The sequence below is a fragment of the Lodderomyces beijingensis genome, assembly GCF_963989305.1.
Source record: "Lodderomyces beijingensis strain CBS 14171 genome assembly, chromosome: 6".
NCBI classification, from domain to species: domain Eukaryota; kingdom Fungi; phylum Ascomycota; class Pichiomycetes; order Serinales; family Debaryomycetaceae; genus Lodderomyces; species Lodderomyces beijingensis.
Genome location: NC_089975.1, coordinates 960,214 through 985,093, shown reverse-complemented (window position 1 = coordinate 985,093; position 24,880 = coordinate 960,214). Strand labels below are relative to the sequence as shown.

General features: G+C 45.8%; 12 protein-coding genes across 12 annotated transcripts; 6 read left to right on the top strand and 6 right to left on the bottom strand. All coding sequences in view use genetic code 12, as the record gives it.

The window, feature by feature from the left end:
- Window positions 1-60: 60 nt before the first annotated feature.
- LODBEIA_P51350 (uncharacterized protein) lies at window positions 61-2,160 on the top strand (the record flags this gene model as incomplete). Its single annotated transcript, XM_066975434.1, has 1 exon — window positions 61-2,160. The coding sequence occupies one exon, from the start codon at window positions 61-63 to the stop codon at window positions 2,158-2,160; it is 2,100 nt and encodes a 699-aa protein (XP_066832073.1).
- Window positions 2,161-2,572: 412 nt separating this feature from the next.
- Window positions 2,573-5,134, top strand: LODBEIA_P51340 (uncharacterized protein; the record flags this gene model as incomplete). Its single annotated transcript, XM_066975433.1, has 1 exon — window positions 2,573-5,134. One exon carries the CDS (start codon window positions 2,573-2,575, stop codon window positions 5,132-5,134), a length of 2,562 nt encoding a protein of 853 aa, XP_066832072.1.
- Window positions 5,135-6,262: 1,128 nt separating this feature from the next.
- LODBEIA_P51330 (uncharacterized protein) lies at window positions 6,263-7,081 on the bottom strand (the record flags this gene model as incomplete). The annotated part of the gene is made up of 1 exon (XM_066975432.1): window positions 6,263-7,081. The coding sequence occupies one exon, from the start codon at window positions 7,079-7,081 to the stop codon at window positions 6,263-6,265; it is 819 nt and encodes a 272-aa protein (XP_066832071.1).
- Window positions 7,082-10,013: 2,932 nt separating this feature from the next.
- LODBEIA_P51320 (mitochondrial 54S ribosomal protein uL22m) lies at window positions 10,014-10,928 on the bottom strand (the record flags this gene model as incomplete). Its single annotated transcript, XM_066975431.1, has 1 exon — window positions 10,014-10,928. One exon carries the CDS (start codon window positions 10,926-10,928, stop codon window positions 10,014-10,016), a length of 915 nt encoding a protein of 304 aa, XP_066832070.1.
- A 305-nt stretch (window positions 10,929-11,233) lies between these two features.
- Window positions 11,234-12,079, bottom strand: LODBEIA_P51310 (uncharacterized protein; the record flags this gene model as incomplete). The annotated part of the gene is made up of 2 exons (XM_066975430.1): window positions 11,234-11,425; window positions 11,936-12,079. The coding sequence occupies 2 exons, from the start codon at window positions 12,077-12,079 to the stop codon at window positions 11,234-11,236; spliced, it is 336 nt and encodes a 111-aa protein (XP_066832069.1).
- Window positions 12,080-12,325: 246 nt separating this feature from the next.
- LODBEIA_P51300 (uncharacterized protein) lies at window positions 12,326-13,066 on the bottom strand (the record flags this gene model as incomplete). The annotated part of the gene is made up of 1 exon (XM_066975429.1): window positions 12,326-13,066. The coding sequence occupies one exon, from the start codon at window positions 13,064-13,066 to the stop codon at window positions 12,326-12,328; it is 741 nt and encodes a 246-aa protein (XP_066832068.1).
- A 494-nt stretch (window positions 13,067-13,560) lies between these two features.
- LODBEIA_P51290 (uncharacterized protein) lies at window positions 13,561-14,646 on the top strand (the record flags this gene model as incomplete). The annotated part of the gene is made up of 1 exon (XM_066975427.1): window positions 13,561-14,646. One exon carries the CDS (start codon window positions 13,561-13,563, stop codon window positions 14,644-14,646), a length of 1,086 nt encoding a protein of 361 aa, XP_066832067.1.
- A 53-nt stretch (window positions 14,647-14,699) lies between these two features.
- LODBEIA_P51280 (uncharacterized protein) lies at window positions 14,700-16,211 on the bottom strand (the record flags this gene model as incomplete). Its single annotated transcript, XM_066975426.1, has 1 exon — window positions 14,700-16,211. The coding sequence occupies one exon, from the start codon at window positions 16,209-16,211 to the stop codon at window positions 14,700-14,702; it is 1,512 nt and encodes a 503-aa protein (XP_066832066.1).
- A 305-nt stretch (window positions 16,212-16,516) lies between these two features.
- LODBEIA_P51270 (uncharacterized protein) lies at window positions 16,517-17,920 on the bottom strand (the record flags this gene model as incomplete). The annotated part of the gene is made up of 1 exon (XM_066975425.1): window positions 16,517-17,920. The coding sequence occupies one exon, from the start codon at window positions 17,918-17,920 to the stop codon at window positions 16,517-16,519; it is 1,404 nt and encodes a 467-aa protein (XP_066832065.1).
- A 1,097-nt stretch (window positions 17,921-19,017) lies between these two features.
- LODBEIA_P51260 (uncharacterized protein) lies at window positions 19,018-19,518 on the top strand (the record flags this gene model as incomplete). The annotated part of the gene is made up of 1 exon (XM_066975424.1): window positions 19,018-19,518. The coding sequence occupies one exon, from the start codon at window positions 19,018-19,020 to the stop codon at window positions 19,516-19,518; it is 501 nt and encodes a 166-aa protein (XP_066832064.1).
- Window positions 19,519-20,618: 1,100 nt separating this feature from the next.
- On the top strand, window positions 20,619-22,793 carry LODBEIA_P51250 (uncharacterized protein; the record flags this gene model as incomplete). Its single annotated transcript, XM_066975423.1, has 1 exon — window positions 20,619-22,793. The coding sequence occupies one exon, from the start codon at window positions 20,619-20,621 to the stop codon at window positions 22,791-22,793; it is 2,175 nt and encodes a 724-aa protein (XP_066832063.1).
- Window positions 22,794-23,452: 659 nt separating this feature from the next.
- On the top strand, window positions 23,453-24,850 carry LODBEIA_P51240 (uncharacterized protein; the record flags this gene model as incomplete). Its single annotated transcript, XM_066975422.1, has 1 exon — window positions 23,453-24,850. The coding sequence occupies one exon, from the start codon at window positions 23,453-23,455 to the stop codon at window positions 24,848-24,850; it is 1,398 nt and encodes a 465-aa protein (XP_066832062.1).
- Between the last annotated feature and the right edge of the window lie 30 nt (window positions 24,851-24,880).

The window sequence follows — 24,880 nt, the reverse complement described above, 5'->3', positions numbered from 1 at the left end:
TAAGGACCTTTCCCTTTTCTCTACACCTTCTTACCCCACAATAATCCAACAACAGTCAGGATGGGCTGTTACGATGAGTTGGCAAAAGCCATAGCTGAAGAAAGAGACTCGTCTTTGAAGTTTAAGTCAGTTGGCACGGTTGCCTCGGGTGACGACAATGCAAGAGACCCTTCAGCTAAAACCAGCAGCAGTGAAGGGAGTAGTGGCAGCAGTGGCGGTAGTAGAAGCAACAGTGGCAACACTTGTACGTCAGATTGCAAACAAGGGCAACAAGTGTACCAACTACCGTCAATTGACCCCGTATTGGCACAACGGAAACCATGGAAGACGGATGCAAAGTATTTCAACCAATGCAAAATCTCCTCGTTGGCCCTCGTCAAGATGTGCGTCCATGCTCAAACGGGAGGCTCGATTGAAATCATGGGGATGCTAGTTGGCAAGATTGTCGATCGGACCATTGTTGTTATGGACACGTATAGACTACCAGTTGAAGGAACAGAAACGAGAGTCAATGCGCAAAGTGAGGCCTATGAGTACATGGTTCAGTATTTGGACTTGAACAAAAAAGCCGGCGGCGAATCGAATGAAAAGGGCGGCAAGAGAGACGAGAATATCGTTGGATGGTATCATTCGCATCCCGGGTACGGGTGCTGGCTTAGTGGGATTGACTATAGCACCCAGGCCTTGAATCAGGGTTTCCAAGATCCGTATTTGGCCATTGTTGTTGACCCCGTCAAGACGTTGAAGCTGGGCAAGGTGGACATTGGCGCGTTTAGAACTTTGCCCGATGGGTACATGGAGAACCAGTCAAGTGCTGCTCCACCTGCACAATTGCAGAATTTGCCCAAACTGAAGAGATCGGAGTTTGGTAGCCACTCGTCTAGGTATTATTCTTTGGACATTGAAATTTTTGAAAGTCCTCGTGATCGGGAAATGTTGAAATTGTTAAAGAGTGAAGGTGATTTTTTGGAGCTTATAAAGACATTGGAAGTTGATTTGAACCAAGAAGTGCGAGCTGCCAAGGTGGACGAATTCAACACGGTCAACTACTTCCACAATTACCGCGTTATTGAAGAAGACAATTTGGAAAGTCAAGATGACCTCATTATTGACGTGATCAATACTTTACAACGGAGACCAAAAGACCGGCACAAGGACCGGTTTGCCAATAGCGTGTTGTTGAAGCGAACTGGCCATGATTTTGAAGATGTAATGTATAGAAAATTGCTAGTTCAAGGGGCAGCTGGAAGCAGAGAGCAAAAAAAGAAGCAAGCGAATATTAGAAGGAGGGAAGCTGAACTTGCAGATGATGAAGTGATGGATGAAAGTGATTTGGACAAAGGTGACCGTGACGGGACTACTGCATCTGTGGGCACATCCGATCAAGAAGCTGATTCCGCGGATGAAGTCGAGACGCGCGAAGGATCAGTGAGGGACGAGCGCGAAGTCGAAGAGGAAGATCGTGGACAACAAGACGCAACGGATAATGACGATGATGACGGTGATGATGAAGATGCAGATGCAGATGCAGATGAAGAGAACGACGACGTTTATGGTGATGATGACGGTGATGATGAAATAATGAAAGACCAAGAGGATAACCCGTGGAGACATCGACGCAGCATCCCCAGGGCAAGTCGAAGGTTTGACATGAGCCCATCACAAGCGCGAAACTGGAACAGCAGACAGTTGACGCGCGAACTGAAATTGGCGAGAAGAGTGCCACTCGACCAAGCATTTTACGAAAGGAGACTTCGACAACACTCTAGATCGAGGTCAAGCGGCACGCCTGTTTCCAACTACGCTGTTTCGCCCATGGCTGGCCCTGTTTTCGCTGGAGACGACCCAAGAAGCAGGAGGTTTATGCGACACCAACTGAAACATGAAAGCGAAGCCTTGGGCAGAATGGGCGACATAATAGGAGCCCGTCACGGCGGCGGAAGCGGAAGAGAATTAGGTGTCGTTGGCGGGAATGGCATGCTGGCGTTGGAAGCTACTTCCTTCCTTTACTCCTACGCTCAGTCTGCATCATCGATGGAGCCAAGAGACAAAAACAAGAAAATACTTGACACTGTCTTCTCGTTGGCTGCGCAGAATATCTGTGACTTGATAAGCTTGGATGCTCGGGAGAAACTATTGGCATCTGCCAAAAGCAACTAACTAGCTTGTAATAGCCATATAACGCGTGAACTCGTCACCCTCTGGATCCTGCTTCCCCCACGTAATTGGGCCTTGTGCCTGCTCTTAAACCCGGCGATGGGCCTGCGCGAAATTAATACAAAAAAAATTGTGGGAGTCGAGAAGGGAAGCCAAGAGAGCTGATTTCCGGTGCAACAATTTTTTAACCATTCAGAGAGATATATACCAAAAGGTGGATACAACATTCCTACGCGATATACGATATACGATATATATATACATATATATATCGTTGACCATCGCATCGCAGCCATACTGGGAGATCAACGCTCGCCGGTTTACCAAATAGCGCTGTATCCACTGGAGCATCTGGACCTGAGAGTCCTCGCCGGCAATATATATATCTAAATCTATTCAAACAAGACAATATTCGATGTCTTACGCTTCACCAAGCTCATCGTCATTGCCGCCATCATCATCACAAAATTCAAACAACATAATTCGCAAACTCGACGCGACAACTTTGAGAGCCACCACCAATAGCGCGGCATCGGCAATAACGAACCCCATTTTGCAGAGATATTTATCGACTCCAATTACATTCAAGCCAGCGAAAGTCCAGGAAAATCTAACCAATATAGACGAATTACCTTCTTCCTACATTATTTTATCCAAAGAAGAGCGCAGCGACATGAAAATGAAGGATCAAACTCAGAACCAAAGTGGTGCAGAGGGGAAACAAGGCTCTTTGCCGAAACGGAAAAATGCCAATACTATAAGGCCGACATCTTTAGCTGATGCTGTTGCATCTTATAGTGGGAATAAGTATGAGAGACCCAGAGACAAGAAAAGGAAGAGAAAATTCGAGGAAATGCTGCGAAAGGAAGCCGAGGTTGCTGCAGAACAGCACCAAGAACAACAACAAGAGGAAGAAGAAGAAGATGATGAGGTAAAGGCGACGGCGGTGGCACACAAGGAGAATGTTGACGAAGTGCCGGAAGAGCAGCCCTCTCCAAAGAAAGCGAGAAGTCTATGGGGGTCCTTGAAATCTCTCTTTAGTGCAACGCCCTCAGGAGATGATGACGATGAAGGAGAAGATGTCGGTGAGGAGTTTGTGGAAGGAGAAGATGTTGTCGAAAAGCCCCTGCTAAAAGGATTCAGCTTGTTGCAGAAACCTGAAGAAACCGGAGATGAACAATCGTCGCCGGGGGAAATATACGAGGAGAACTCGCCGTTTACTGGATTTAGTGAAGCGGAGAAAAGTGACACTAATGAAGTACAGCCGAGGGAAAATGAGTTGAGTAGTGAAGAAGAAGAAGAAGAAGAAGAAGAAGAAGAAGAAGAAGAAGAAGAAGAGGATGATGAGGATGATGAGGATGATGCAGAGTACAAAATTGGCGACGATGGTGAAGAAGAGGATGAAGATGACGAGGAAGATGACGAGGGAGACGACGACGATGAATCGTCGGTGCTGAAAAAATCAAGCAAATTGGAAGCGTTGGAGGATGAAGATGCAGATATACAGAAATTGAGACACGATTTGAAGTTGGACGAGATTTTGAATGGCGATACACGTAGCCCGAGTGTATCCGCTTCCGATGGGAATCAAGCCGATGAAGAAGGAGAAGAAGAAGAAGAAGAAGAGGAGGAGGAGGAAGAGGTGGATGAAGATAAAGTTAGGGACGATGGAGTTGTAGCGAAGCGTGGCGCAGCCATTAACAATAACATTTCCTTACCGCCCGTGGTCAAGGGGAGCTCAACACCACCCACGTCACCAGATGACAAGGAGAGAAACAACTTGGACAAGATTTCTGCATACTTCAACCTTAATGAAAACCCACTGGATAGAGGCTCCAATGGATCACAGCGAATCTACAAGAATTGGAGGGAAATGCAACTGTTTAAACCACCATTGGGTTTGCTCAACGGCGGAGTCACGTGCTACATGAACTCCGCGATACAATCTCTTATTCACATTCCCGCAGTACAACATTATCTCAATGGCGTGTACCAGGGACAAGTACCTGATCTCAAGCCCCGTTCAATCACCCAAGTGTTGGCTGAATTGTCCAAGAGGTTATGGTCTCCCAAGAGTGAAAAAGTCATGTATGTCAACCCCAAGAAAATTATTCTGCGATTAGATGAAATCAATTGTATGATGAGCCAATGGCAACAAGAAGATAGCCACGAGTATTTCATGAGTTTAATGTCGAGATTGCAAGAAGATAGCACTCCACTGGGCCGCAAGTTGAACGAATCGATAATCTATGATATCTTTGGCGGATTGTTGAATCAAAAGATTACATGTTTGAAATGTGGTAATGTCTCAATCACAAAACAAGAATTTTACGATTTATCCTTGGGTTTGAATAAGAGAAAATTACCACCACCATTACCACCATCAACATCAGCATCACAATCAGCACAATCAGTGCAACCAATTTCGGCTTCAGCACCAACACCATCTAATGGGGGAGTGTCATCGCCCATGCCGATCTCAACCAACAAATTATCAATTGAAAAATCCATACATGATTTCTTCTCCAACGAAACCATCAAGAAAACCGACTCGGATCAAAAATCCGGTTACTATTGTGAACAATGCAAGGATTTCACCCACGCCAACAAGATCTCCAAGATCTCGACTAGTCCCGAGACATTAACCGTTCACTTGAAGAGATTCAAATTCAACGGCAACTCCTCGAGCAAGATGAAACAACTGATCAACTACTCCAAGTACTTGGACTTGTCGCCGTATATGGACAACCACAACGCGCCAGCTAAATATAGACTTATCGCGGTGATTGTGCACGAAGGAAGATCAATCTCCTCGGGGCATTACATCACGCATGTGTTGCAGCCGGATGGCGAAACCTGGCTGACTTATGATGACGAGTACGTCAATGTTATCGACGAGAGGAAAGCTTTGAGTGATCCCAATGCCTATGTTTTGGTTTATACTAAATTGACCCCGAAAGTGGGGGCTGCCTCATGAATGAAAACTAGAGATGTTGCGATTTAGACTACAAATCAAAACAAAATCTATTTTTATCTCTCCTTCGTTTTTTTTTTTGAATAACCTAGATTTTTCGATAATTGTAATTTTCGCATTGAACTGGAAGGAGTAGAGCCTTCGTGATGTTTTTTTTTCCTGACTTTGACAGTTTGTAGCCTTGACGGATGTTCGTAAATGTTGCATACGTGCATTTTTTTTGGCAACAGACAGACATGGAAGTGATTTCAGTACTGGCGAACTTTGCAAAATGTACATGAAGGACAAAGCATATAACAAGATAGTACGTTTATGGCAAAATAGCAAAACTGGAGGATGCGAAGGAGGGGGGGAGGGTTCTGATCGTGAGAGCAACTACGTCATCTGCAAGTCTTTCTAGTTTTAGAACGTTCAAGATCGTCAAGGGCAAAGTAATTGAACATTAGTAGAGGAAAAAGCTGAGTAATTTCAAGTGTAACGAGTATTTGAGCCCGTTGTTGCTCGAGATGATGTCAATTTCACTTGCCACTCTTATCTCATATGGTAGCAGCAGCTGCTGGACACTTGGTAGCTGCTTATCTCCCTTTGTCTTTTGTCGTTATTTTTGTTTTGACACAAAACGGGGGTACGTGGGGTGATTTGCACGTGGACAGGATATTGAAGAAGTTGACGTTAGAGACGGTGAATCGCCCCATGAGGCTCACCAAAGTCACCAAGGACTTCAAGTTCAAGTTCAATTTCGACTCCATTGTTTTCCTGGAATGAAATTTATATTAAGTGAAAACTTCAAAAAAATACTAAACTAAACAAGACTATAGGCAAGATCACACAGGGGCGGCCAACACAACATATGAAAAAAAAAAAGATAAGAAACCTATCCAAATCAAATTAAACCACATCCCAAAAACCAAACCAAACCAAACCAAACCAAACCAAAAAACCAAAAAACTAGAAACTAAAATCAAGGAAGGAAAAAAAAAAACCAAACCTTAGCCGTAACTCCCCATGTATTCCAATCCGGCTATACCATCAACCAACCAACCAGCCCAGTAGAGGCGAAGCATACTAAAGACTTCTTCCTGCTCTTAAGCCAAAAAAAAAAAAATAAAGGGTATGCTCTCTCAAGTCTCTTTATGTATCGATGAAAACATCGTCACTTGACGGATCTTCATGTATAACTTCATTGCCCTCGACTCCAAAATTGGCTACCCCGTTATTGGTGAAGATTTCAACTTCCGAGTTGCGATAGGGGTATCTCAATCTGTTCAATAGACTGCCACTGCTGGCATCGCACAACGAAGAAGACGAGGAGGAGGACGTCCGTCTCGTCTTGTTGTAAATCTTTTGCGGTGGAGGAGGAGGAGGAGTTGTGTTTGTATTTGAAGTGGTCGTTGCATTTAAAGTCTCGTGTTCTGGAGCAAGGGGCAATGATTCATTGTGAAGGATTGAATATGACAAAGACGGATCCTGGTGGTCCATCAACGAGTCATCGGCCTCCACTGAAATCGTCGAGTTGTTGCGGCTCGAGCTATTGCTGAATCTTCTGTATTTACTCTGCATTGCTTTTTCCTTGAGCAACTGTGTTGTCGACAAGTTATCGCTAAACTTGATGAAGCTCTTTTCAATGACAAACTTGCCTTCCTTGTAAGTTTCAGCATACGAGTATGATTTCTTGTAGTACCAGCCAAGATTGTTCAAGCACTGGTGGCACTTGATCTTGTTGATCTTGTACAACCCAGTCTTCATGTGGGTGTCCTCCGTGTTTGGATTGACAATGATGTTTATTAGGTTTTCCACCAAGAACGCCGGCCCCGAGCTGCCATTAAAGTTGTCTGAAAGTATCAAGTCCGACAAGCACAAGTGGCTCGAACATCCTCTACAGGTGATGATCTGGGTATTGGGAGAATCGTATTTTGAATTGTCAAAATAATCAGTGCACTTTAAACCCATCTTTTCCTCTTTCTTGTTGGTGTTTTCCTTGACAAGCTCTCTGACTATACGCGGGGATATTTCTGTAGGTAAGCAGCGCGGAGGAGGAGCTGGAGGTGAGCAAGAAAAAAAAGGAGAAAAAGGGAGGCTAGGCACCAACAGTGGGAATGGTAGTAGGAGGAGCACGAGAAGTGGCGTGGGCTTATGATCTTATTGAAGAATGACGCTTTGCTTCTTTCTTCCGTTCTTGCTCCTGGTGTGTGTGTTTCTCGTCCTGTGATAATAGCAATTATCAAGTTTTTTTTTTCTTTCGAAACCGGCCCCCAAAAGCTTTAAAAACTTTTGCTTCTGAGTACTTGCTTGATTCCCGATTCTTTTTTTTACTTTGATTCCTGAGTCGTGAGTCTCTTGCTGCTTGATGATTGAGGTATCAGTGGGTGGGCCCTAGTTAGATGACACACACGCACGCAGATGGAGTCCCAGATAAGGAATTATAAGGAAAAAAAAAAAAAAAGAAAACGCTGCAAGGGTTGGAAAGTGGGTTTTGACGTAAAACCAGGCTGATGTTATATCACTGCTCTTTGGTGTGTGCAGTCGAGTCTTCTTCTTGTAGCTGTGGTATAAGACGAAGCGGTATTGAACATGTAATTGCTAAAGACCAAAAAACCAAAAACGCAGTGGTTGTTTTTTGAAAGAAGAGTGGTGGTAAAGGTAATGGTAATGGTGGTTGTAGTTGTAGATTAAAGAGGGCGAAAAGTGCGAGTATATATTTTTATCTCCCCCCCCCACACATACATCACCACCACCACTGCTCACCAAAAACACTCCCGGTTGAAATGGTGATGTTGCCACTGCTGACCCAACACCGTATTATAACCAACCAGTGGCAAGGGTACACACCGACACGCCGACAGAGAGTGCCAGACTGAGACACTTTTTGTCTCTGCTTTCCCACGAGACATTACTAAGCAAGAGACTGCAGCCCAGCCAATAATGATGTGATCTCTCTTGCTGCTGCTGCTTTCTTCCTGCGTGGGGCTTCGAGCTTCGAGCTTCTGCTTCCCCTTTGCGCCTCCCTGCCTTTTGCCAGTGAGCAATCGCTCCTACGTGTCTCCTAAGCATGACGCTCCCTGTTTCAAACCTCGGGATCGACGCCTGAAGAGCAGGGAAAAGTTATGAGCAATCCAGACTACAACGAGAGCTGCAAACAAGTTGTGGAATAATAAATGTTGGTTTTCTTTTTTTTTTTTTTTTTATTTATTTTCCAATTCACTTACGATTGGTGAAAATGAGTCAGAAGAGTTGGGTTCACGGTGTTTTCTACAGACATGGCCGAGTGTAGCAAAAGTTCAAGTTCCCCTGTGTGTCTATTTTTTTTTCCAAATCAAAGTTAAATTCAGCTGTTGGGGTGGTGGATTTCTGCTACATTGCAACAAGAACCCACAAGCTCACTCGCCAAATGGCATGCTGGCAAGGATTTGCCACCTGGGCATGGCAAGCGAGTGAAGTGGGCAAGCAGTAAACAGCACGCAGTATGTGCAGAGGGCAAACGGCAATTAAAGTAAAATCTAAAAGACTGCCACAACCACTTGAGAAGGAAACAAGAAACGGGAAGGGGAGGCATGATTGGCCAACTGCTACATGGGCTGCGCTGGACGTGTGTGTCTGTCTGTTCAAAATAATACGATAATAATAGCCAACTGTCTGGCTCTCTCCCCTTTGCTGTCCCCCGTTTTCCCGTTCCCCCTATCGGACTTGATGTAATGTAGATCTATGTAGCCACTAACTCCTATTAGTGGTGCTGGTGGTGACAGTGGTAGTTTCAATTAGTTTGCCTATTATGAAACAATTACTGCTACATCTGGCGAGCTTTTTGGTTCCGTTTTTAAAAAACCCAACCTCCTATTTGCATGAAGATAATCCTACCCGCTTCTTGGCGAGAGATTCTAGAAATGGTATCACTACTGCTATACTGCCCGTGGCTGTCTATGACTGTCCACTGCTGGATCTACTAGTGGTTGGCGCATAAGGTGGCTCAACCTCACAGACAAGACCTACGTCGGTGCTAGTAAGTAGTCGTGGTGGCACTGGAATGGGTCACGTGCTCTCCACGGTGTGTGTTAGAGACAAGTAACCAAACAAACAAAAATCTCTCGTGATTTACTCCGGCAGAGAGAGGGTCATCCAACGGCGGGCTATCTAGCTACAGCTCTAACCCTCTTAAACTAGCTCTTGCACTTCACTCTATGCTTATTCCATTTGGCAATAGAGGCATACAGGTCAGTAGACAAACAGAGGGAGGTAGAGACAGAGGGAAGGGAGGGGTAAGGTGTCTCTATTGTCGAATATAATTTTATATTAATCGGCAAAGATTAATCAGAGATGTCTCTCAACCAGTTCTACTAACCCTCCCCCCCCCATGTGCGGTGTTTTGATCATCTCTAACCCTCTTTTCCCCAATCCCCCAATCCGCCTTTCCTCATTGCTCATGTTTCTTGACATGACACTCGAGGAAATACGAAATATACAAACAAGCATTCCCCATGCTGCTGTAGCTGTAGCTGACGCTGTGGCTACCCCGTTTCAGATCGGAATCGTTCATATACGCTTAAACGGTAAGTTCGTTACAATCGTCAACAACGAATCCCTCCTCTTCCTCCTCGTACTCCTCTTTTCTCCCCACTCCCATCCCCTCCTTCTTCCTCCTGCGCCATGCTAAAGTTTCACGACCATCATCACCATGACCATCAATGCCTTTCCCCATAGCTTAGCCTTTTAGGCTTCGCTTATTTTTTTTTTTCTTTTTTGATCCCTGTGTAGAATTGAGAATTTCGATTGAGGAGGGGTGGTTTGTTTCTAATTACCAATGTTTTTCATTACACATCTATATACACGTGTGATTCTCCACCCACTAAAGTGCCAAATTCCAAAATGCAAATGAGAGCCGACCTTGTTACCATTTATACCAGCCTCTCACCTTGATGTTCAACGGCTCATTATTCAAATACATCTTAGGTTTGCGGGCTTTTTCCTTCTCGGCTTTTTCCCAAGCAATCCGCAACTTGGTCTGTTGAGTCTTTAACACGCACTTCAAGTGGACATAACGATGCTGGATGATCCCACATCTGCCTCTTCCCTTGATATCAGCTCTCTTTTTCCAGTCTCCGTCACTACCAGTCCACAACCGCGCAATATAAACGCGATCGACATCATACTCTTGCTGGCGTGCTTGCTCCAAGCCATTCTTCAACAACTTCTCCAACTCAGTAGCCATTTTCTTGGGGTTGAAATGGAGCTGCGTGATGGCGGTCTTGAGCTCCATCCCGCGCACAAATCGGTTGACGACAGTGGCCTTCTTCATCGACGACTTGATCCGGTAAGAGTGGAGGAAAATCGACGGCTCCAAAACTTCAATCTCCTCCGGTGTCAAATGGAATCGCAATGCTCGTCCCTCGTGTTGCACAATCTGGTCGTTTTTGAAAAAACCGTGCTCGGCAACTACCTTGTTGAAAAGCGCAAGTTTCAACGGGTGGATCATCGACTCGAGCGAGTTGGCTTCGCGGACCTTGGCTGCTTTCTCTGCGTGGTACTCGCGCAATTGCACGTCGTTCCGCGGCGTTATCGACTTGATGTCGACTTCTCCGTCCTCGTTCTTGACTATGGTATCTTCTCCCCCCTCTACTGCTTTTGTCTGTGTCTGTGTCTGGGTGGTGGTGGCTGCAGTGGTGTCTTTCTGTTTGAGCGATGTGAGCTTTCCAAATGGATTCGAAGCATGGCTGATTCGAGAAATGGCAAGTTGTCTGTACGATATATGTGATCTTGACGATGACTGTAGCACTGGCCTAGCTAGGAACGACCACCGATTCATCTTTACTTGATGGTGTATTTGTTGAAAGTCAAGTTTGGTCAAGAGTCGCTGAAAATTTTTTAGTGCGTACTCGAATATTTTTCGCAAACCTCAAAAGACTGCAAAAAAAAAAAGAAGAGAGAAGTCAAGACACGGTGAGACTTGACGTTTCAATGTGTTGGAAAAGTCAGAGGATACAAGAGACACCTACAGGGTAAAAACCGACTAAACTTAGACGACAACTACAACAACATTTTTTTATTACAAAATTCAGCCTAGTTCGTTTATTCTCTCTTGCTTTCTTTAACCCAGCAATGTGTATATATTTAATCATCGTATCCCGTCAAATTCTTATCTCTGGGCCTTTGAGGCAAGGGATAAACAAATGGCACAGGTTCATGGTCAGGGTAAAGATATTTCCTTCTGAAGGGAACCAACAAAAGTAAAACTGGTGCTGATGCTCCCAAGAGCACCGCTGTGAATAATGCTGGATTGACGTGTGCGTGATATCTGAACCACTAGATATTATTGCGCTGTTAGTATCAAAAAGAAAAGCTTTCACTGAGTGTGAAGAATACTGGAAGAATCGGGGAACTGGGGAATTGAAAAATTCCCGTGTGTTGACCGACCCACTTTCTCTTGGGGGTAGCCGAATATGAGATGATGTGTGTATATGAGATATTGGAAAATTCTGAGTTGATTCAACCTTGCTTCTCGAAATTTCAGTCCCATTTGAAACATCACTAATGACATCCTGTTTGTCGTTGACAATTGCACTTTTGTAAAAGTGATTTATATTCCGAGACACTTTTGCTCTGAACAGATTCATATTAGATTCTAAAAACAGGAACAGTGGTCGAGTCAAAAGTCCCGCGTTGAGCAGTTTCTTGAACACTTCATGTCTTCCACCTCGTCTTCCTGGCCCTGTGGATTCCAAAAATGTCTGCTGTTACCAGTCCTTCCCTTCCCTTCACCCCCCCCCCCCCCTAAGTTCTTCTCCCTGGGCTCCACTTGCCTCTGCAACATACCCTGATTGGCTGCTTATAGTAAACAGGTTTATCTCCCCAAACTTTATCCGATGCCACCATTGTCTTGTCTTGGGAATCGACTTGCAATTCTAGAAAATGTATATTGACGGTATAACCATCATGATTATTTTTGTTAAGCTCCATTGGTTAAAGCGAGACACATACATTTTTTTCCAATGTCGCGCAATTACGGACACGCAAACCGCGACATAGCACCCGACCCAGCCCAACCCCACAATTTAGAAACTTCAAAGCTACGAATCAAGTTCATCATTTAGGTACAGCAATGTTTGTTCAAACCTCTATTTAAAACTCAAAACCACGTCTCAATTGGACGTACAAGCCAATCAGTGAAAAAAAAAAAACGAGACCTTTATTTGCTAAAAGTCTTCAAGACTTTCTCTTTTTAGCACCTGTTGATTTCTTCTTGGAACCAGTTGCGCCGTCGCCAGCTTCAACAACATCGACATCATCTTCGTCAATCTCAGCTTCCACCTCTACCCCAGCCCCAGCAGCTTTCTTGCCCTTGCCCTTGACCTTCCTAGCCAACTTCTCTTCCTCTTTGGCCTGGGCCTCAGCGGCAGCCGCAGCCTCCTTCGCCTCATTCTCGTAGAATTCCAACTTCAACTGGTGGTCATACCACTGCGCATAGTATAATCCGCCTTGTAAAACCAACACTCCAACAAAGACAAACACAATCATGATCTGCGAGGCCGCCATGACGTTGATGCCAGTCTCGAAGTCGACCTCGCCCCATTGTCCCGTTATGCAAGAGGCGACCCCCGTTCTAAGATTAGTCAAGTAGATAATCACGCCCACCATGAACAAGCCCAACGAGCCGTACTCGAAATACTTGGCATCTTCATCGGGCTTGTACAATTTGATGAAATGGCCAATCAATCCCAAGACGCCGACGGCGTGCAAGGTGTAGTGGATGTACATTGGTGATTCGCCCCATGTCTGATAGTGGACTAGCGACTTGCTGAACCCTGAGGCATCGGTGTGTCTCCACAATGTGTTCAAGTCGTAGGGCCAGTTGCCGTAGATTATCCCGAGGGCAAACGATGTCGATGCCACGATAAGGGACGTGCCTATGGGCACTATATCTTTGTATTTCATCAACTTCGCCATTCTTATCTGTCAAGCGGGGCAGGGAAAGTTTGTGACTTGCGATGTTGTGTGGTTGATGAGGCTGCACATTCAAATGTTGCATTAGTGGAGGCGGAGAATGTGTCTAGGAGAGTGTCTTTGTCGAGTTGGCTGCGTATAGTTGCGCCGCGTGGTTAATGCTTCCTAATTGGGACTGATAAGGTGCAAAAGCGGAAGGGGAACTTTTGCCGCACCGGTGGCTCAATTAGTACATCGATTGCGAGGGTCTATATAATTTAATTTATTTTTGAGGTGCCGATTGAGACATGAATCGTATGAGACTAGGATAGAGAGGACATGAGCTCGATAATCATAGTCAAGTGAAATTTCATAGCGATAGGCTATCGCACCTGCTATAGAGTAAGTATAAATAGCCCCTTCCCGCCCCCCCACTGAGAAAACCAGAAGACAACGTTGATTTTTTCGCTTTTCTCAGTTTTTTTCATTTTTGTTTCCTTCATTAACCACTGGATAGCATGTCGCAGGAGCCAATAGTCATAGTCGGGGCAGGAATACTAGGTCTCACGACAGCACTCACCCTAGCAGAAAACCTACCGCAAGCACAAATCACGGTGGTGGCAGAATGGGGTCCGCATAACCCGCAGATGAACGCATCAATGACAAACTCAAATGAATACACGTCCCCCTGGGCCGGAGCCCATTTCCGCCCTTTCCCTAGTGCCTCGAAAAAGGATCAAGAAGAAATGCAAATGACGCGTGTAACCATGAACCATTTCCGGCACGTTGCCGAAACGAACCCCGAGAGCTCGATCCAGTTTTGCGATGGTGTCGAATATTTGCAATCGCCCAGCGAATTGTACAAGAGCTGTGCTCCTGGTTACTGCGAAGGCATGTCCAACTTCACCAAGCTCGACGACAAACGGGAATTCTGCGGTTTTAAATACGACACGTGGGTGGTGAACCCTCCCGTGTATCTCCAATACCTATATCGGAAATTGCTAATTGAGCACCATGTCAATTTCCTCTGCGTCAAGCTCACGAGCTTAGCTGAAGTCAACAATTACGTCAGTGGCAGACCCATAGTTGTCAACTGCAGTGGGTCGGGGTTGCGCTACTATGGCGGCGTTGATCCGAAATACATCCCAGTGCGAGGCCAGACCCTATTGATCAACCCGCCTCGCGATTGCCCCTACGTCAACCAAACAGTTACGTATCAATTGGGTGACGGATCGTGGATATTCATCATTCCGCGACCTTTAAATGGCGGGTTCATCTTGGGTGGGACGAAACAGGTTGGTGATACCTATCTCGGGGTAAGACAACGTGATACTGAGCATTTGATGAAGTTGGGCAAGCAGTATTTCCCCGGGTTGATGAAGACTGACGCGAGACTGGGCCAACTGTATTTCGATGTCATGAGGATTAATGTTGGATTGCGACCTGGTCGATGCGGGGGGTTGAATACGGAGTTGGAGAAACACAACGGGCAGTATGTGGTTAACAACTATGGAGCTGGTGGGATGGGGTACGAGTTGAGCTACGGCTCAAGTTTGAAGGTTTTATCAACGGTTAATGATTTATTGAACAAGTCTAAGCTATAGATATATAAAAAGACTGAATATTTATAGAATAAACGGAAGGGTGATCACCAACTCTATGTAGAGAAGGAGTAGTCACCTCTAACCCAACGGTTGACCATATCCAAGGAGTTTTCAGGCTGGTTAAGAGGCACCATGTGACCCGACTCAAACACTCTCAAATACGTAAAATGCTTATAATTTTTCACTTCTCCAGCATGTTTACCTTGCAAAGTAATATAAGGCGCAAACTCAGTAGCATTGAATTGTTCATGGCCCGAGTAATCCAACTTGCTAGTCCATGCCAAATTGCCCAACCAGTCACACACCAAATCCTTATCACCCACGTAAATCAACACGGGGATATCTTTCTCCAACAACTCGGCAATGTACTGCTGATAAGGTCTCATGTGGTCCGTGACGAATTTCGCGCCAACTTGCGGATTACAAGCAGTGAAATTCTTAGGCACCACCCCCAACGCGTGCTGCACCTCGGCGATATTGAAATACTCTTCAATGTACCCGATTTGCCCATAGCACAAGGGGTTATCGCCGCACTTGACTCGCGAGTCATACGGGTTCAAATCGCCCATGCTGGGCCTATTGGGCGACGCCAACAACGCCACAAAGCACGTGATGGGGTTTTCCCACGCGTAGCACAAGAGTCCAAATGGAACAAACGCTTGATAATATTGAGAATAACTTTGGCATTCTTCATCGGTGTAGATCTGGCCAATGCCGCCGGCGCCGCATCCCATCTCGGCGATTTCCCCCATTTGAACCACGGCATCGGTAATTCCGTTACCGATCAAGACCGATTTCAAAGGTAGGTTCGCGTTGACTACCGCCAGGGCAAACTTGGGGATATAGTGGCCCGCGTACGATTCGCCCGCAATGTGAAAGTCCAATTTGGCATATTGCGGATACTGGATGCGGAACAACGAGACAAATTTACCGAAATCGACCGAGGCCTGCTCTGTAGAATATGGAATCTCGCTTTCGTCACCGACGCTGAAGCCAACGCTAACGGGCTGGTCCAAAAAGACAACGGTGGCGTTGGAGTTCCAGGCGTAAGGGTTGAATTCGGGCTCGATGGTGGCGTTGATCCAGCTGGGGCCCAACTCCATCGCCAAGCCAATGTTGGATGAACATCCTGGTCCACCGCTGAGCCATAATATCAAGGGGTCATTCTCGGGGTCATTTCTACTTTCAAACAACCAGTAAAAGAATTTTTTGTTTGTTTCTTTGATGTCAAAGTAGCCCGTGATTTGCTTGACGGCGTCGAACCCCAAGATCTCCGGGGTCGATTCTTGTTGAGATAATGTATATGTCAAGTCTTGCGTTGGTGGCTCAAATTGCCGTTTGAATGCGGTAAAGAGCGACCACATTTTGGATGCTCCGAGCTCTTTTTCGTATTTGGTCCATTGCTGTTGCAAGCTTAGTTGTTCTTGGAAGCTGAGCGCCGACAAGTCTGTTGAGCGGAACGCTTGCGACAACAAAGTGGACTCTAGCGATGGTGGTGAAGCCTGGAATGGGATTTGAATTGCCGCGGCAATGGCGAGCAACGATGCAAACGCTGAGAACTTCATTCTTGTCTAGCAATTGGCGGCTTGTACTGCCCTTTGTGCTTTCGTGCTGTGGTGTTGTAAACTGTTTAGATTAAATACTTTGCAAAGTGGGCAAGCAAAGGATGAGCCGTATCAACTATCAAGGTCGAATAGAAAAGCGGAATTTGACGCAATTTGGTGCCGTAGCTGGCATATGCTATTATCTCGTAATTATAGCCCAATCGGGAACTACCTCCGAAACAAAAAAATATTCGGCCGAGTGCGTTAACTCCGTAACTTTTTTTTTTTTTGTTCTTTTCGCAGCCAAAAGTCTCCAATAATACAAGCTATACATCTACTGATTGCAAGGCATAATCGCCTGCGATCCAGCGATTTACCAAGTCCAACGCAGCGCGAGGCTGGTCGAAAGGAACCATATGCCCCGCGTCGAAAACACGCACAAAGGTCAACTTGTCAAAATTCTTAACTTGTCCCACTGCCTCAGCGCCAATTCGCCAGGGGCGTGTCTCCGCATGAGCAAACTCACCATAGTGCAACTCATTGCACACTTGAAGTAATCCAACCCATCCACAGACAAAGTCCTTGTCACCCGAGTATATCAACACCGGTATATCCAGTTGCAAAAGCTGCCGCACGTACTGTTGCGAAGGGCGCATATTGTCGCCCCAGATTTCAAACGGGATCGCCACGTCGTCTCTACACATTTGGAAGTCGACACCGGGAGGTATATCGAGGCGTTTTTTAATTTGGTGCTGGTTCAAATACACGTCGATAGGTTGAGACTCGGCGTAGCAGTCGCTGGTGTTGGCGACGCAATTCTTGCGGATATCATAGGGGTTCAAGCCTAGCTTGTTGAATGGTTCGCCCACTTGTTTGCCCAATTGGCGAGCCACGACGCACGAGGCCCAGTCCTGCAACAAATAGCATGCGCGGTCAAATTTTTGGAACTGGTGGTATTTTGCTTCCATGGCAGCGCAATCGGACTCGTTCAACAAGGGCGCAAATCCACCTTGGCCGCATGCCATGGGGATGTATGCGCCAATCTGGATCAACGGATCGATAATCCCGTTCCCGATCAACACCGATGTCAATTTGAATCTCGGTTGTTGTTGTTGTTGTTGTTTATTTGTGATGACGTGGGCTAGGCGTGGGATGTAGTGACCAGCATAGGACTCGCCCGCAATGTGAAAGTCTCGGTTTTGGAAATCTGGATTTTGCTCAAACCATGCTTGCAAAAAGTGGTAAATGAGCTCGGCTGCTGCGTCGGTGTTTAGTGCAGGTATACCACCGTGCGAAAACCCCGTGTATGTTGGTTGATCAAGAAATATAATCGAGGCGTTTGAGTTCCATGAATATGGATTATACCGCGGTTCGAGTTTCCCGGGGGTGGTGGTGGAATTGGAGGTGGTGATTGAGCTGGGACCAAGCTCGAAGAACAAGCCGTAGCTTGATGAGCATCCTGGTCCGCCCGTGAGCCATAGTATGAGCGGGTCAACTTGCGGGTTATTGCGACTTTCAAAAAACCAGTAGAATAGGTTTTCGTTGGTTGGTGTTGTGAGGAATCCTGCTTCTTGTTTGAGTTTGGGGTTTTCTAGACCTAGTTGGTTGATTGGTTGTGATTTTAAAGTGTAGAGCGGAGGCAAGTTGGAATCGAGGCTGAATGGTGATTGTTGTAGCGGTGGGGTTGCAATTGCCCAGGCAACCGTGAGCAAAATCACTAAAATGTTCATTGGGGGGGGGGGGTTGTCTTGGATGGAGTTGCAAAGTTGTAGAAATGTAAAGTCGAGGTTATCGTGAATGGAAATTCGTCGTAATAGACGCTCTCTATCTATCTCTCCATCTCACAATCTCTCGCATCGGTTCTGAATATTTTGGCCCCACGATTTTGCAATCAAACACCCAGGTTTAAACAAAGTCTATATATACAACGCATATTGTCTGTAGTAGACTCAGGGAAAACTATAAATAAATATCTCTCGCAAGAATGGCTAGAACAGGAGTTCATTTACAGGCTAGTTTGCTCGATGAACTCCTCCACCCGTTTCCCGATAACAAAACCTTTGGCAGCTTTTTCCGCCAAAAAAAGAGCTATAATGACTCAAAATTTTTGGGGAACCAAGTTCAAACTCGAGTTAAAAGTCAACCGTCCTTTGAATCCTTTAGATTCACTCTCTGCCTCCTGCTACTGGTTTTTGCTCTTTTTTATTTTGCCCTTTGGAATGCTGCCTCTCGTGAAATTATCGATTGAAGTTGAAGTGGCTCTTATCTCCGTGAACTCGGTTAAGTGTTCCCACCACCCCCTTAGTTGACACAGGGGAGGGGGTAAGGGGAGAAAGCTAGAGGATGTGCCAATACGCTCTACACCTTGGTCGGTCAAACATACACATGCTTTTAGTTGAGGCAACACCTCGCGCCGGGGGGCAAGGCGATAATAACTGAGACATTATGGATACAACAGTGGAGGTGAGTTTCTTATCATGTAAGTTACCCGATCTATTGTCAAGTTTTATAAAAGAATTTTTTTATAGAGTCTCCATGGATGTGGAAAAAGAAGAATCTAAACCCCACGGGAGAAAACATGTTATGAATACAATAGATATATACGATATAAGATATAAGATATAAATAAAGAACGTTACAACGGGCCAAAACGTCAAGAGAACGAGCGCGGACGTGACGTATAAGGATTACCCCCCAGGACTAGTACTCCTCTCTTTCCCAGTTTGCTATAAAATCACCCCACTATAACTAAAAAACAAGCAGACACGAAGTAAAGCTACAAAAAAAGCAGGTGTGTGTGTGTGTATCCACAGGTTTTCAGCACGAGATGCCATCGATTCAAACGCACATCATAATCAACGCGCCGCCAGCAAGCGTCCGACGGGTGTTTTTCGACTACGAGAGCTACAAAGACTGGAACCCCTTTTTTGTGAACTGGCGCAAATCCACCCACCAGCAGACCGCGCAGTTGCACGTTGGCGATGAGTTGCAAATCGAGATGAAGTTGAAAGGGATGAATCATACCAGTACCATGTACCCCACGGTCTTGCAAGTTGACGAGGACAAGTTGGTGTGGCAAGGGTGTTTGATTAGCAGCTGGATATTTTACGGGGTGCATACTTTTGAGATTGAGCCGTTGGATGATGGCGGTGCCCGGACCGTGTTTGGGCAAAGCGAGGAGTTTGGCGGGTTGCTAGTTTACGTTTTACAGGTGTTGGGTGTGTTTAGAAAGACGGAGGAGTCGTTCAAGCTTTTCAATGAAGCGTTGAAGGACCGAGTTGAGAATTTGGACGCCCCTAGTGCTGTACACGCACAAGAGAGCAAGTGAGTGAGTCTGTTTGCAAGAGCATTATTGGCTAGCCATTTGGCTGCGGGCCCGCAGCCTAATAAATATAAAAACATAAATTTATATGACAAGGGATACAACCCCCGCAGCCTACCTCCTAGGCTGCGGGTTGGCGAGAAAGGGGGGGGGGAGATATACGTCTGGCTTGATTTGGATTGGTTTGTTCGCTCGGACATGTATGTAATTAAAAACACTGGAGAGAGAGAGAGAGAGAGCGAGAGTATAGCGCGTGCGGCTCTGAATCCACACCAGCCAGGCTTGTTCCCACGCGTGGATATAAAGTGTCGTGGGTCCAGTTCCGGCACAAGCTTGCCACTTTGACGCGATGACAGTCAACCACGTGGAACACTGGCACTGGCCATCACCACCAGTTGGTGTGTTTCTTCTCGCAGCGGAGGGGGGGGGGGCGTTTGGTGTTTGGATGTAATTTACGCCGCTTCTGTTTTTGGATAACTTGAGCCAAATTGGGAAATTGCGTCAATCGTACACGACCTTCCGATTCCAGCCAAGAAAGGAGATCTCTTTCTCCCTTCTTGGCTGGTGTTCAAGATCCAATTGGATCGATCGGGGAGCTGTAACAGGAGTCGAAGAGGGAGTAGATAGATCCGGTGACTAGTGGCGCACTGCAGTGATCTATAGGACTGGAACCAATAGCCACTACTGAGTATATGTGTGTGTGTGCTAGGAGTGTTGCTTGTCCACGTGGCTTCTACCGCCTTTCGCCTTCTAGCGTGCTCCTATTGTTTGTCTGCACCTATACGCTACCATCTTAGAAAAATGTAACATCTAATCCACCCACTGCTCTCTGAGACTCCACTCTTTTTCCCAGGGATTTTTTACAACCACTTTCACATCTTCAGTTCTCCAAGCCAGTCCAGAGCTTTCACTTCGACGAGTTCAGTTCTTTTCACACTTTGGTTCGCAAGGCTCCGTGGGCAGTTAGCTATATACCTTAAATCTGATAGAAAAAAACCACCTCCTCTGTTATCTTCATCTACTAATTGAATTCATTCTAGTCGCACCTGCTCCCCCCCTTTTTTTTTTTTGTATTTTGGCAACCAAATTTCGACGCTCAGTTCAAGATGAAGTTTGGTGAACACTTGCGAAAGGCATTGATCAAGAACTATGTCTACTACTACATTGCTTACGACGACTTGAAACACCAGCTCAAGAAAGGGTTGAAAGACCACGATTACACCTGGAATAACCAGTTGGAAGAAGACTTTTTGAACGAGTTGGAAACTGAGTTGGACAAGGTCTACTCCTTCACCAGGGTCAAAAACACCGAGGTCAACCGGAGAATCAAGCAGAGCGAGCAGTATGTCCACGACGTGGTCAACACCTTGCACCGCTATCAGAACAACGACCCCTTGGTTACGCAACCGCCCCAGGAGCAGGACTTCGAAGACTTGGAAGAGGAGTTGTCCGATATCATCGCCGACGTCCACGACTTGGCCAAATTTACCCGCTTGAACTACACGGGATTCCAAAAAATCATCAAAAAGCACGATAAATCCACTCATTTTCACTTGAAACCCGTCTTTCAAGCGAGATTGAACTCAAAGCCTTTTTATAAAGACAACTATGACAATCTTATTGTCAAATTGAGTAAATTGTACGATTTGGTGAGAACAAGAGGTAATCCAGTCAAAGGTGACTCGTCGGCTGGCGGCTCGCAACAAAATTTCGTTAGACAAACTACAAAATACTGGGTTCACCCTGATAACATCACCGAGTTGAAATTGATCATATTGAAACACTTGCCGGTGTTGGTCTTTAACGCCGATAAGGAATTTGAAGCTGAAGACTCTGCAATCACCTCGATTTATTTCGATAACAAAGATATGGACTTGTACTATGGCAGGTTGAGAAAAGACGAAGGTGCCGAGGCCATCAGATTGAGATGGTACGGTGGCATGAAGTCGGACCAAATCTTTGTTGAGAGGAAAACTCATCGTGAAGATTGGACGGGTGAGAAATCAGTCAAGGCCAGGTTTGGCCTCAAGGAGAAAAAAGTCAATGCTTTTCTTAGTGGTGATTTGAAAGCTAGTGAAGTTTTTGAAAAAATGAGAAAAGATGGTAAGAAATCACCACAGGAGATTGAAAATTTGGAAAGATTAGCTCAAGAATGCCAATATCGTATCTTGAAAGAAAAGTATCGCCCCGTGATGAGATCTTTTTATAATAGAACCGCGTTCCAATTACCAGGTGACGCAAGAGTCCGTATCTCATTGGATACTGAGTTGACCATGGTTAGAGAAGACGACTTTGACGGTTACGACAGAACCCATGGCAACTGGAGAAGAACCGATATCGGAGTCGATTACCCATTCCCACAATTGCAAGAAAAGGATGTTTGTAGATTCCCCTATGCTGTTTTGGAAGTGAAATTACAAACACAGTTGGGCCAAGAACCTCCAATGTGGATTAGAGAATTGATCAATTCGCACTTGGTTGAAGCCGTGCCCAAATTCTCGAAATTCATCCATGGTGGTGCAACTTTGTTGACTGACTATGTTGACTTGTTGCCCTTTTGGTATACGCAAATGGATGTGGATATTAGAAAGCCAAAAGTTATTGAAGAGTATGGTATTCGCCGCCACCAAGGCCCACTACAACAGAGATTGGGAGACAGCACCAGCGGCAATGATTTGGACGATGAAGAATTGACTGGCTCCTCGTATGCTGGCGGTGTTCATTTCTCCAACGACACCAATCCGTTGGAAGAAGATTTGGATGAACAAACGCCGCTCTTGTTGCCAAGCAATTACTCATCAAGGCACACAAACTCACCAGTCAAGGATTTCTTTTACCACTTGTACGGTCAATTTCTCCATTTTTTTAATGATGACCGTACATTCACCGTTAAGCCTGGTACCAACTGGGACCTCAATGCTACATTCAAGGATAAGATCCCTGCGGGTAAAACCATTTGCGTTCCAGTTCGAATCGAGCCCAAGGTTTACTTTGCCAATGAACGTACATTTTTGAGTTGGATCACCATTGGTATGCTTTTGGGATTCACTGCCACTACATTGTTGAACTATGGCTCCAATAGCGCATTAACTGCTAGCATTGGGTTTTTCATTACTGCATTGTTCACCTTGGGCTATGCTATATACAGGTACATTTGGAGAGTCTTGATGATTAGAGAAAAGAAGCCCGTTCAATATGGCGATAAATTTGGTCCCAATATGATTTGCGCTTGCTTGTTCTTGTCCACTTTTGCCACTTTTGCATTCAAGTATTTTGATTAGGGTTACACTTTGGTAAGACATATATATATATTAATAAGTAAATAAAAAGGAAAAAAAAAAAGACTGATAATACGTTAGAGCCTTGATTGGTATCTCAGATAAAGGTGAGAAATGCCGGATATTTATTAGGTCTAAAAATTTGTTTGTCAAGTCAGGCAATATACCGCATTGAGACGATGACGATGACAATGACGATGACAATGACGATGACAATGACGATGAACCTCGGAGTTGTACCGTTGTGGCATCCCCTCAAATGAAACTTTAAAAAAAGAAGGGCCTGCCCCTTTCCACTTCACCCCCCGAGAAACACTGTCTCTCCGAGACTCGCAAAAGCGGGAAACCGGGAAACCGGGCAATAGTTCCCAACATGTCACTTGTTGAGTGAAATCCCCGAATATGTATTGAATGACTTTGATCTCAGGCCTAAAATCTCAGATCTCGGATCTCATATAGTGTAGATCGTGAAGCATCCCGAAAAAACTGTCAATCCTGCATCCAAGCAGCTAGAGATCCCAGGAGATAAAATTGATGAAATAGATAAAAGAATATTTTTTTTGCATTTTTTTTGGAGGATTTACCCCTAGCATATGCAGCAGAACCACTCTAGAAGTTCATCTGATATATAAAGAGAAGAGGTCAGAACCACAATCACGGAGATGAACAAGGTGGATCCTAGCGCTGATACCAAACCAAGCGATGAAATGGCCTTTAAAACACTCGCAAATTTGCTCCACCCTACCCAACTCCCTCGATTCACATCCAAGCCCGTATCATTCACCACCAACATCTTGATCATCGGCGGCTCGTACGCCGGCTTGGCCACATTACGCTCACTCCAGCAAAGCATCAGCCCGTACCACCACCACGCAGATCGCAAGATCAGCGTCACCTTAGTTGAGCCGCGCAACGGACTCTTGAATATCTTGGGTATACCCAAATCGATTGTCGATCCCGCTTTTGCCGCGACGCAATACATCCCCTTCAACAAGCTCAATCACGTGAGGTTCACCAGTATAGTCAGCGCCGAGGCGAGCGAGTTTGACGAGTCATGGTATGCTCTGGCTGAGGCCATCGATGTCAATTTCGTGCATGGTAAAATCACGTATTTGGATCGCCAGCAGGCAAAATATCAAATCTCAGCTGATGCTAAACAAGAAAAAGAAGAAGAAGAAGGCGAGATTAGATTCGATTACGTCGTTTTGGCCAGTGGTCGAGATCGGAACTGGCCCACGACGCCCGCGTCCGCTACCTTGCAGCAATACCTCGCCGAGATGAGCAAAGCCCACCAGATGATCAAGCAAGCCGCAGTGGTGTCTGTGATCGGAGCCGGCGCCGTTGGAATTGAGATCGCCGGCGACGTCAAGTCGGCGTACCCCGAGAAAACCGTCAACTTGATCCATCCACATGGCGAGTTCCCGCCGGAGCCGCTAACCGCGGAGTTTAAGCATATGATCCAGGACCTGATTGAGCGCGCGGGGATCAACATCTACCTCAACACCCGCATCCATCAACATAACAGCGGAGACAGCGCAGAAGAAGCTGGAAATGATGATGATAACGGCGGCGATTTGGTCACGATGCATACCAACAAACGCATCTCGTCAAACGTCAACTTCTGGTGCTGTGCCAAGTTCAACAATATCCAGTTCTTGTCGCGCCAACTCGCCGCGTACATAACTCCAACGAACCAAATCCGCGTCAACTCCTACCTCCAGCTCAACCACAAAGGTGATGATGATGATGCATCATCATCCACGGTGGCGAACTTTTTCGTAGTGGGCGACTTGGTCGATTTCGAGATTATAAAGTCGGCAGGGTGGGCCATGTACATGGGCAGACAAACCGCTAACAACATCACGGGCTTGATATTCCTGGGCTCATGCGTCGAGAAGATGCCTGAGTTAAGCACCATGCCGCGCGGGATGGTGTTGGTTGGCGGTCTGAATGAGATTGTGAGCGAGTTAGCGGGCGAGGTCGAGTTGAACCACGAGGGCTACGTTCGCGAATACGTTGATTATTGCATTGGTAAAGTCCGCGCTACTTTGGATGTGTAGCTTAGTTCAATGTTGAAAAGTGGAATTGGA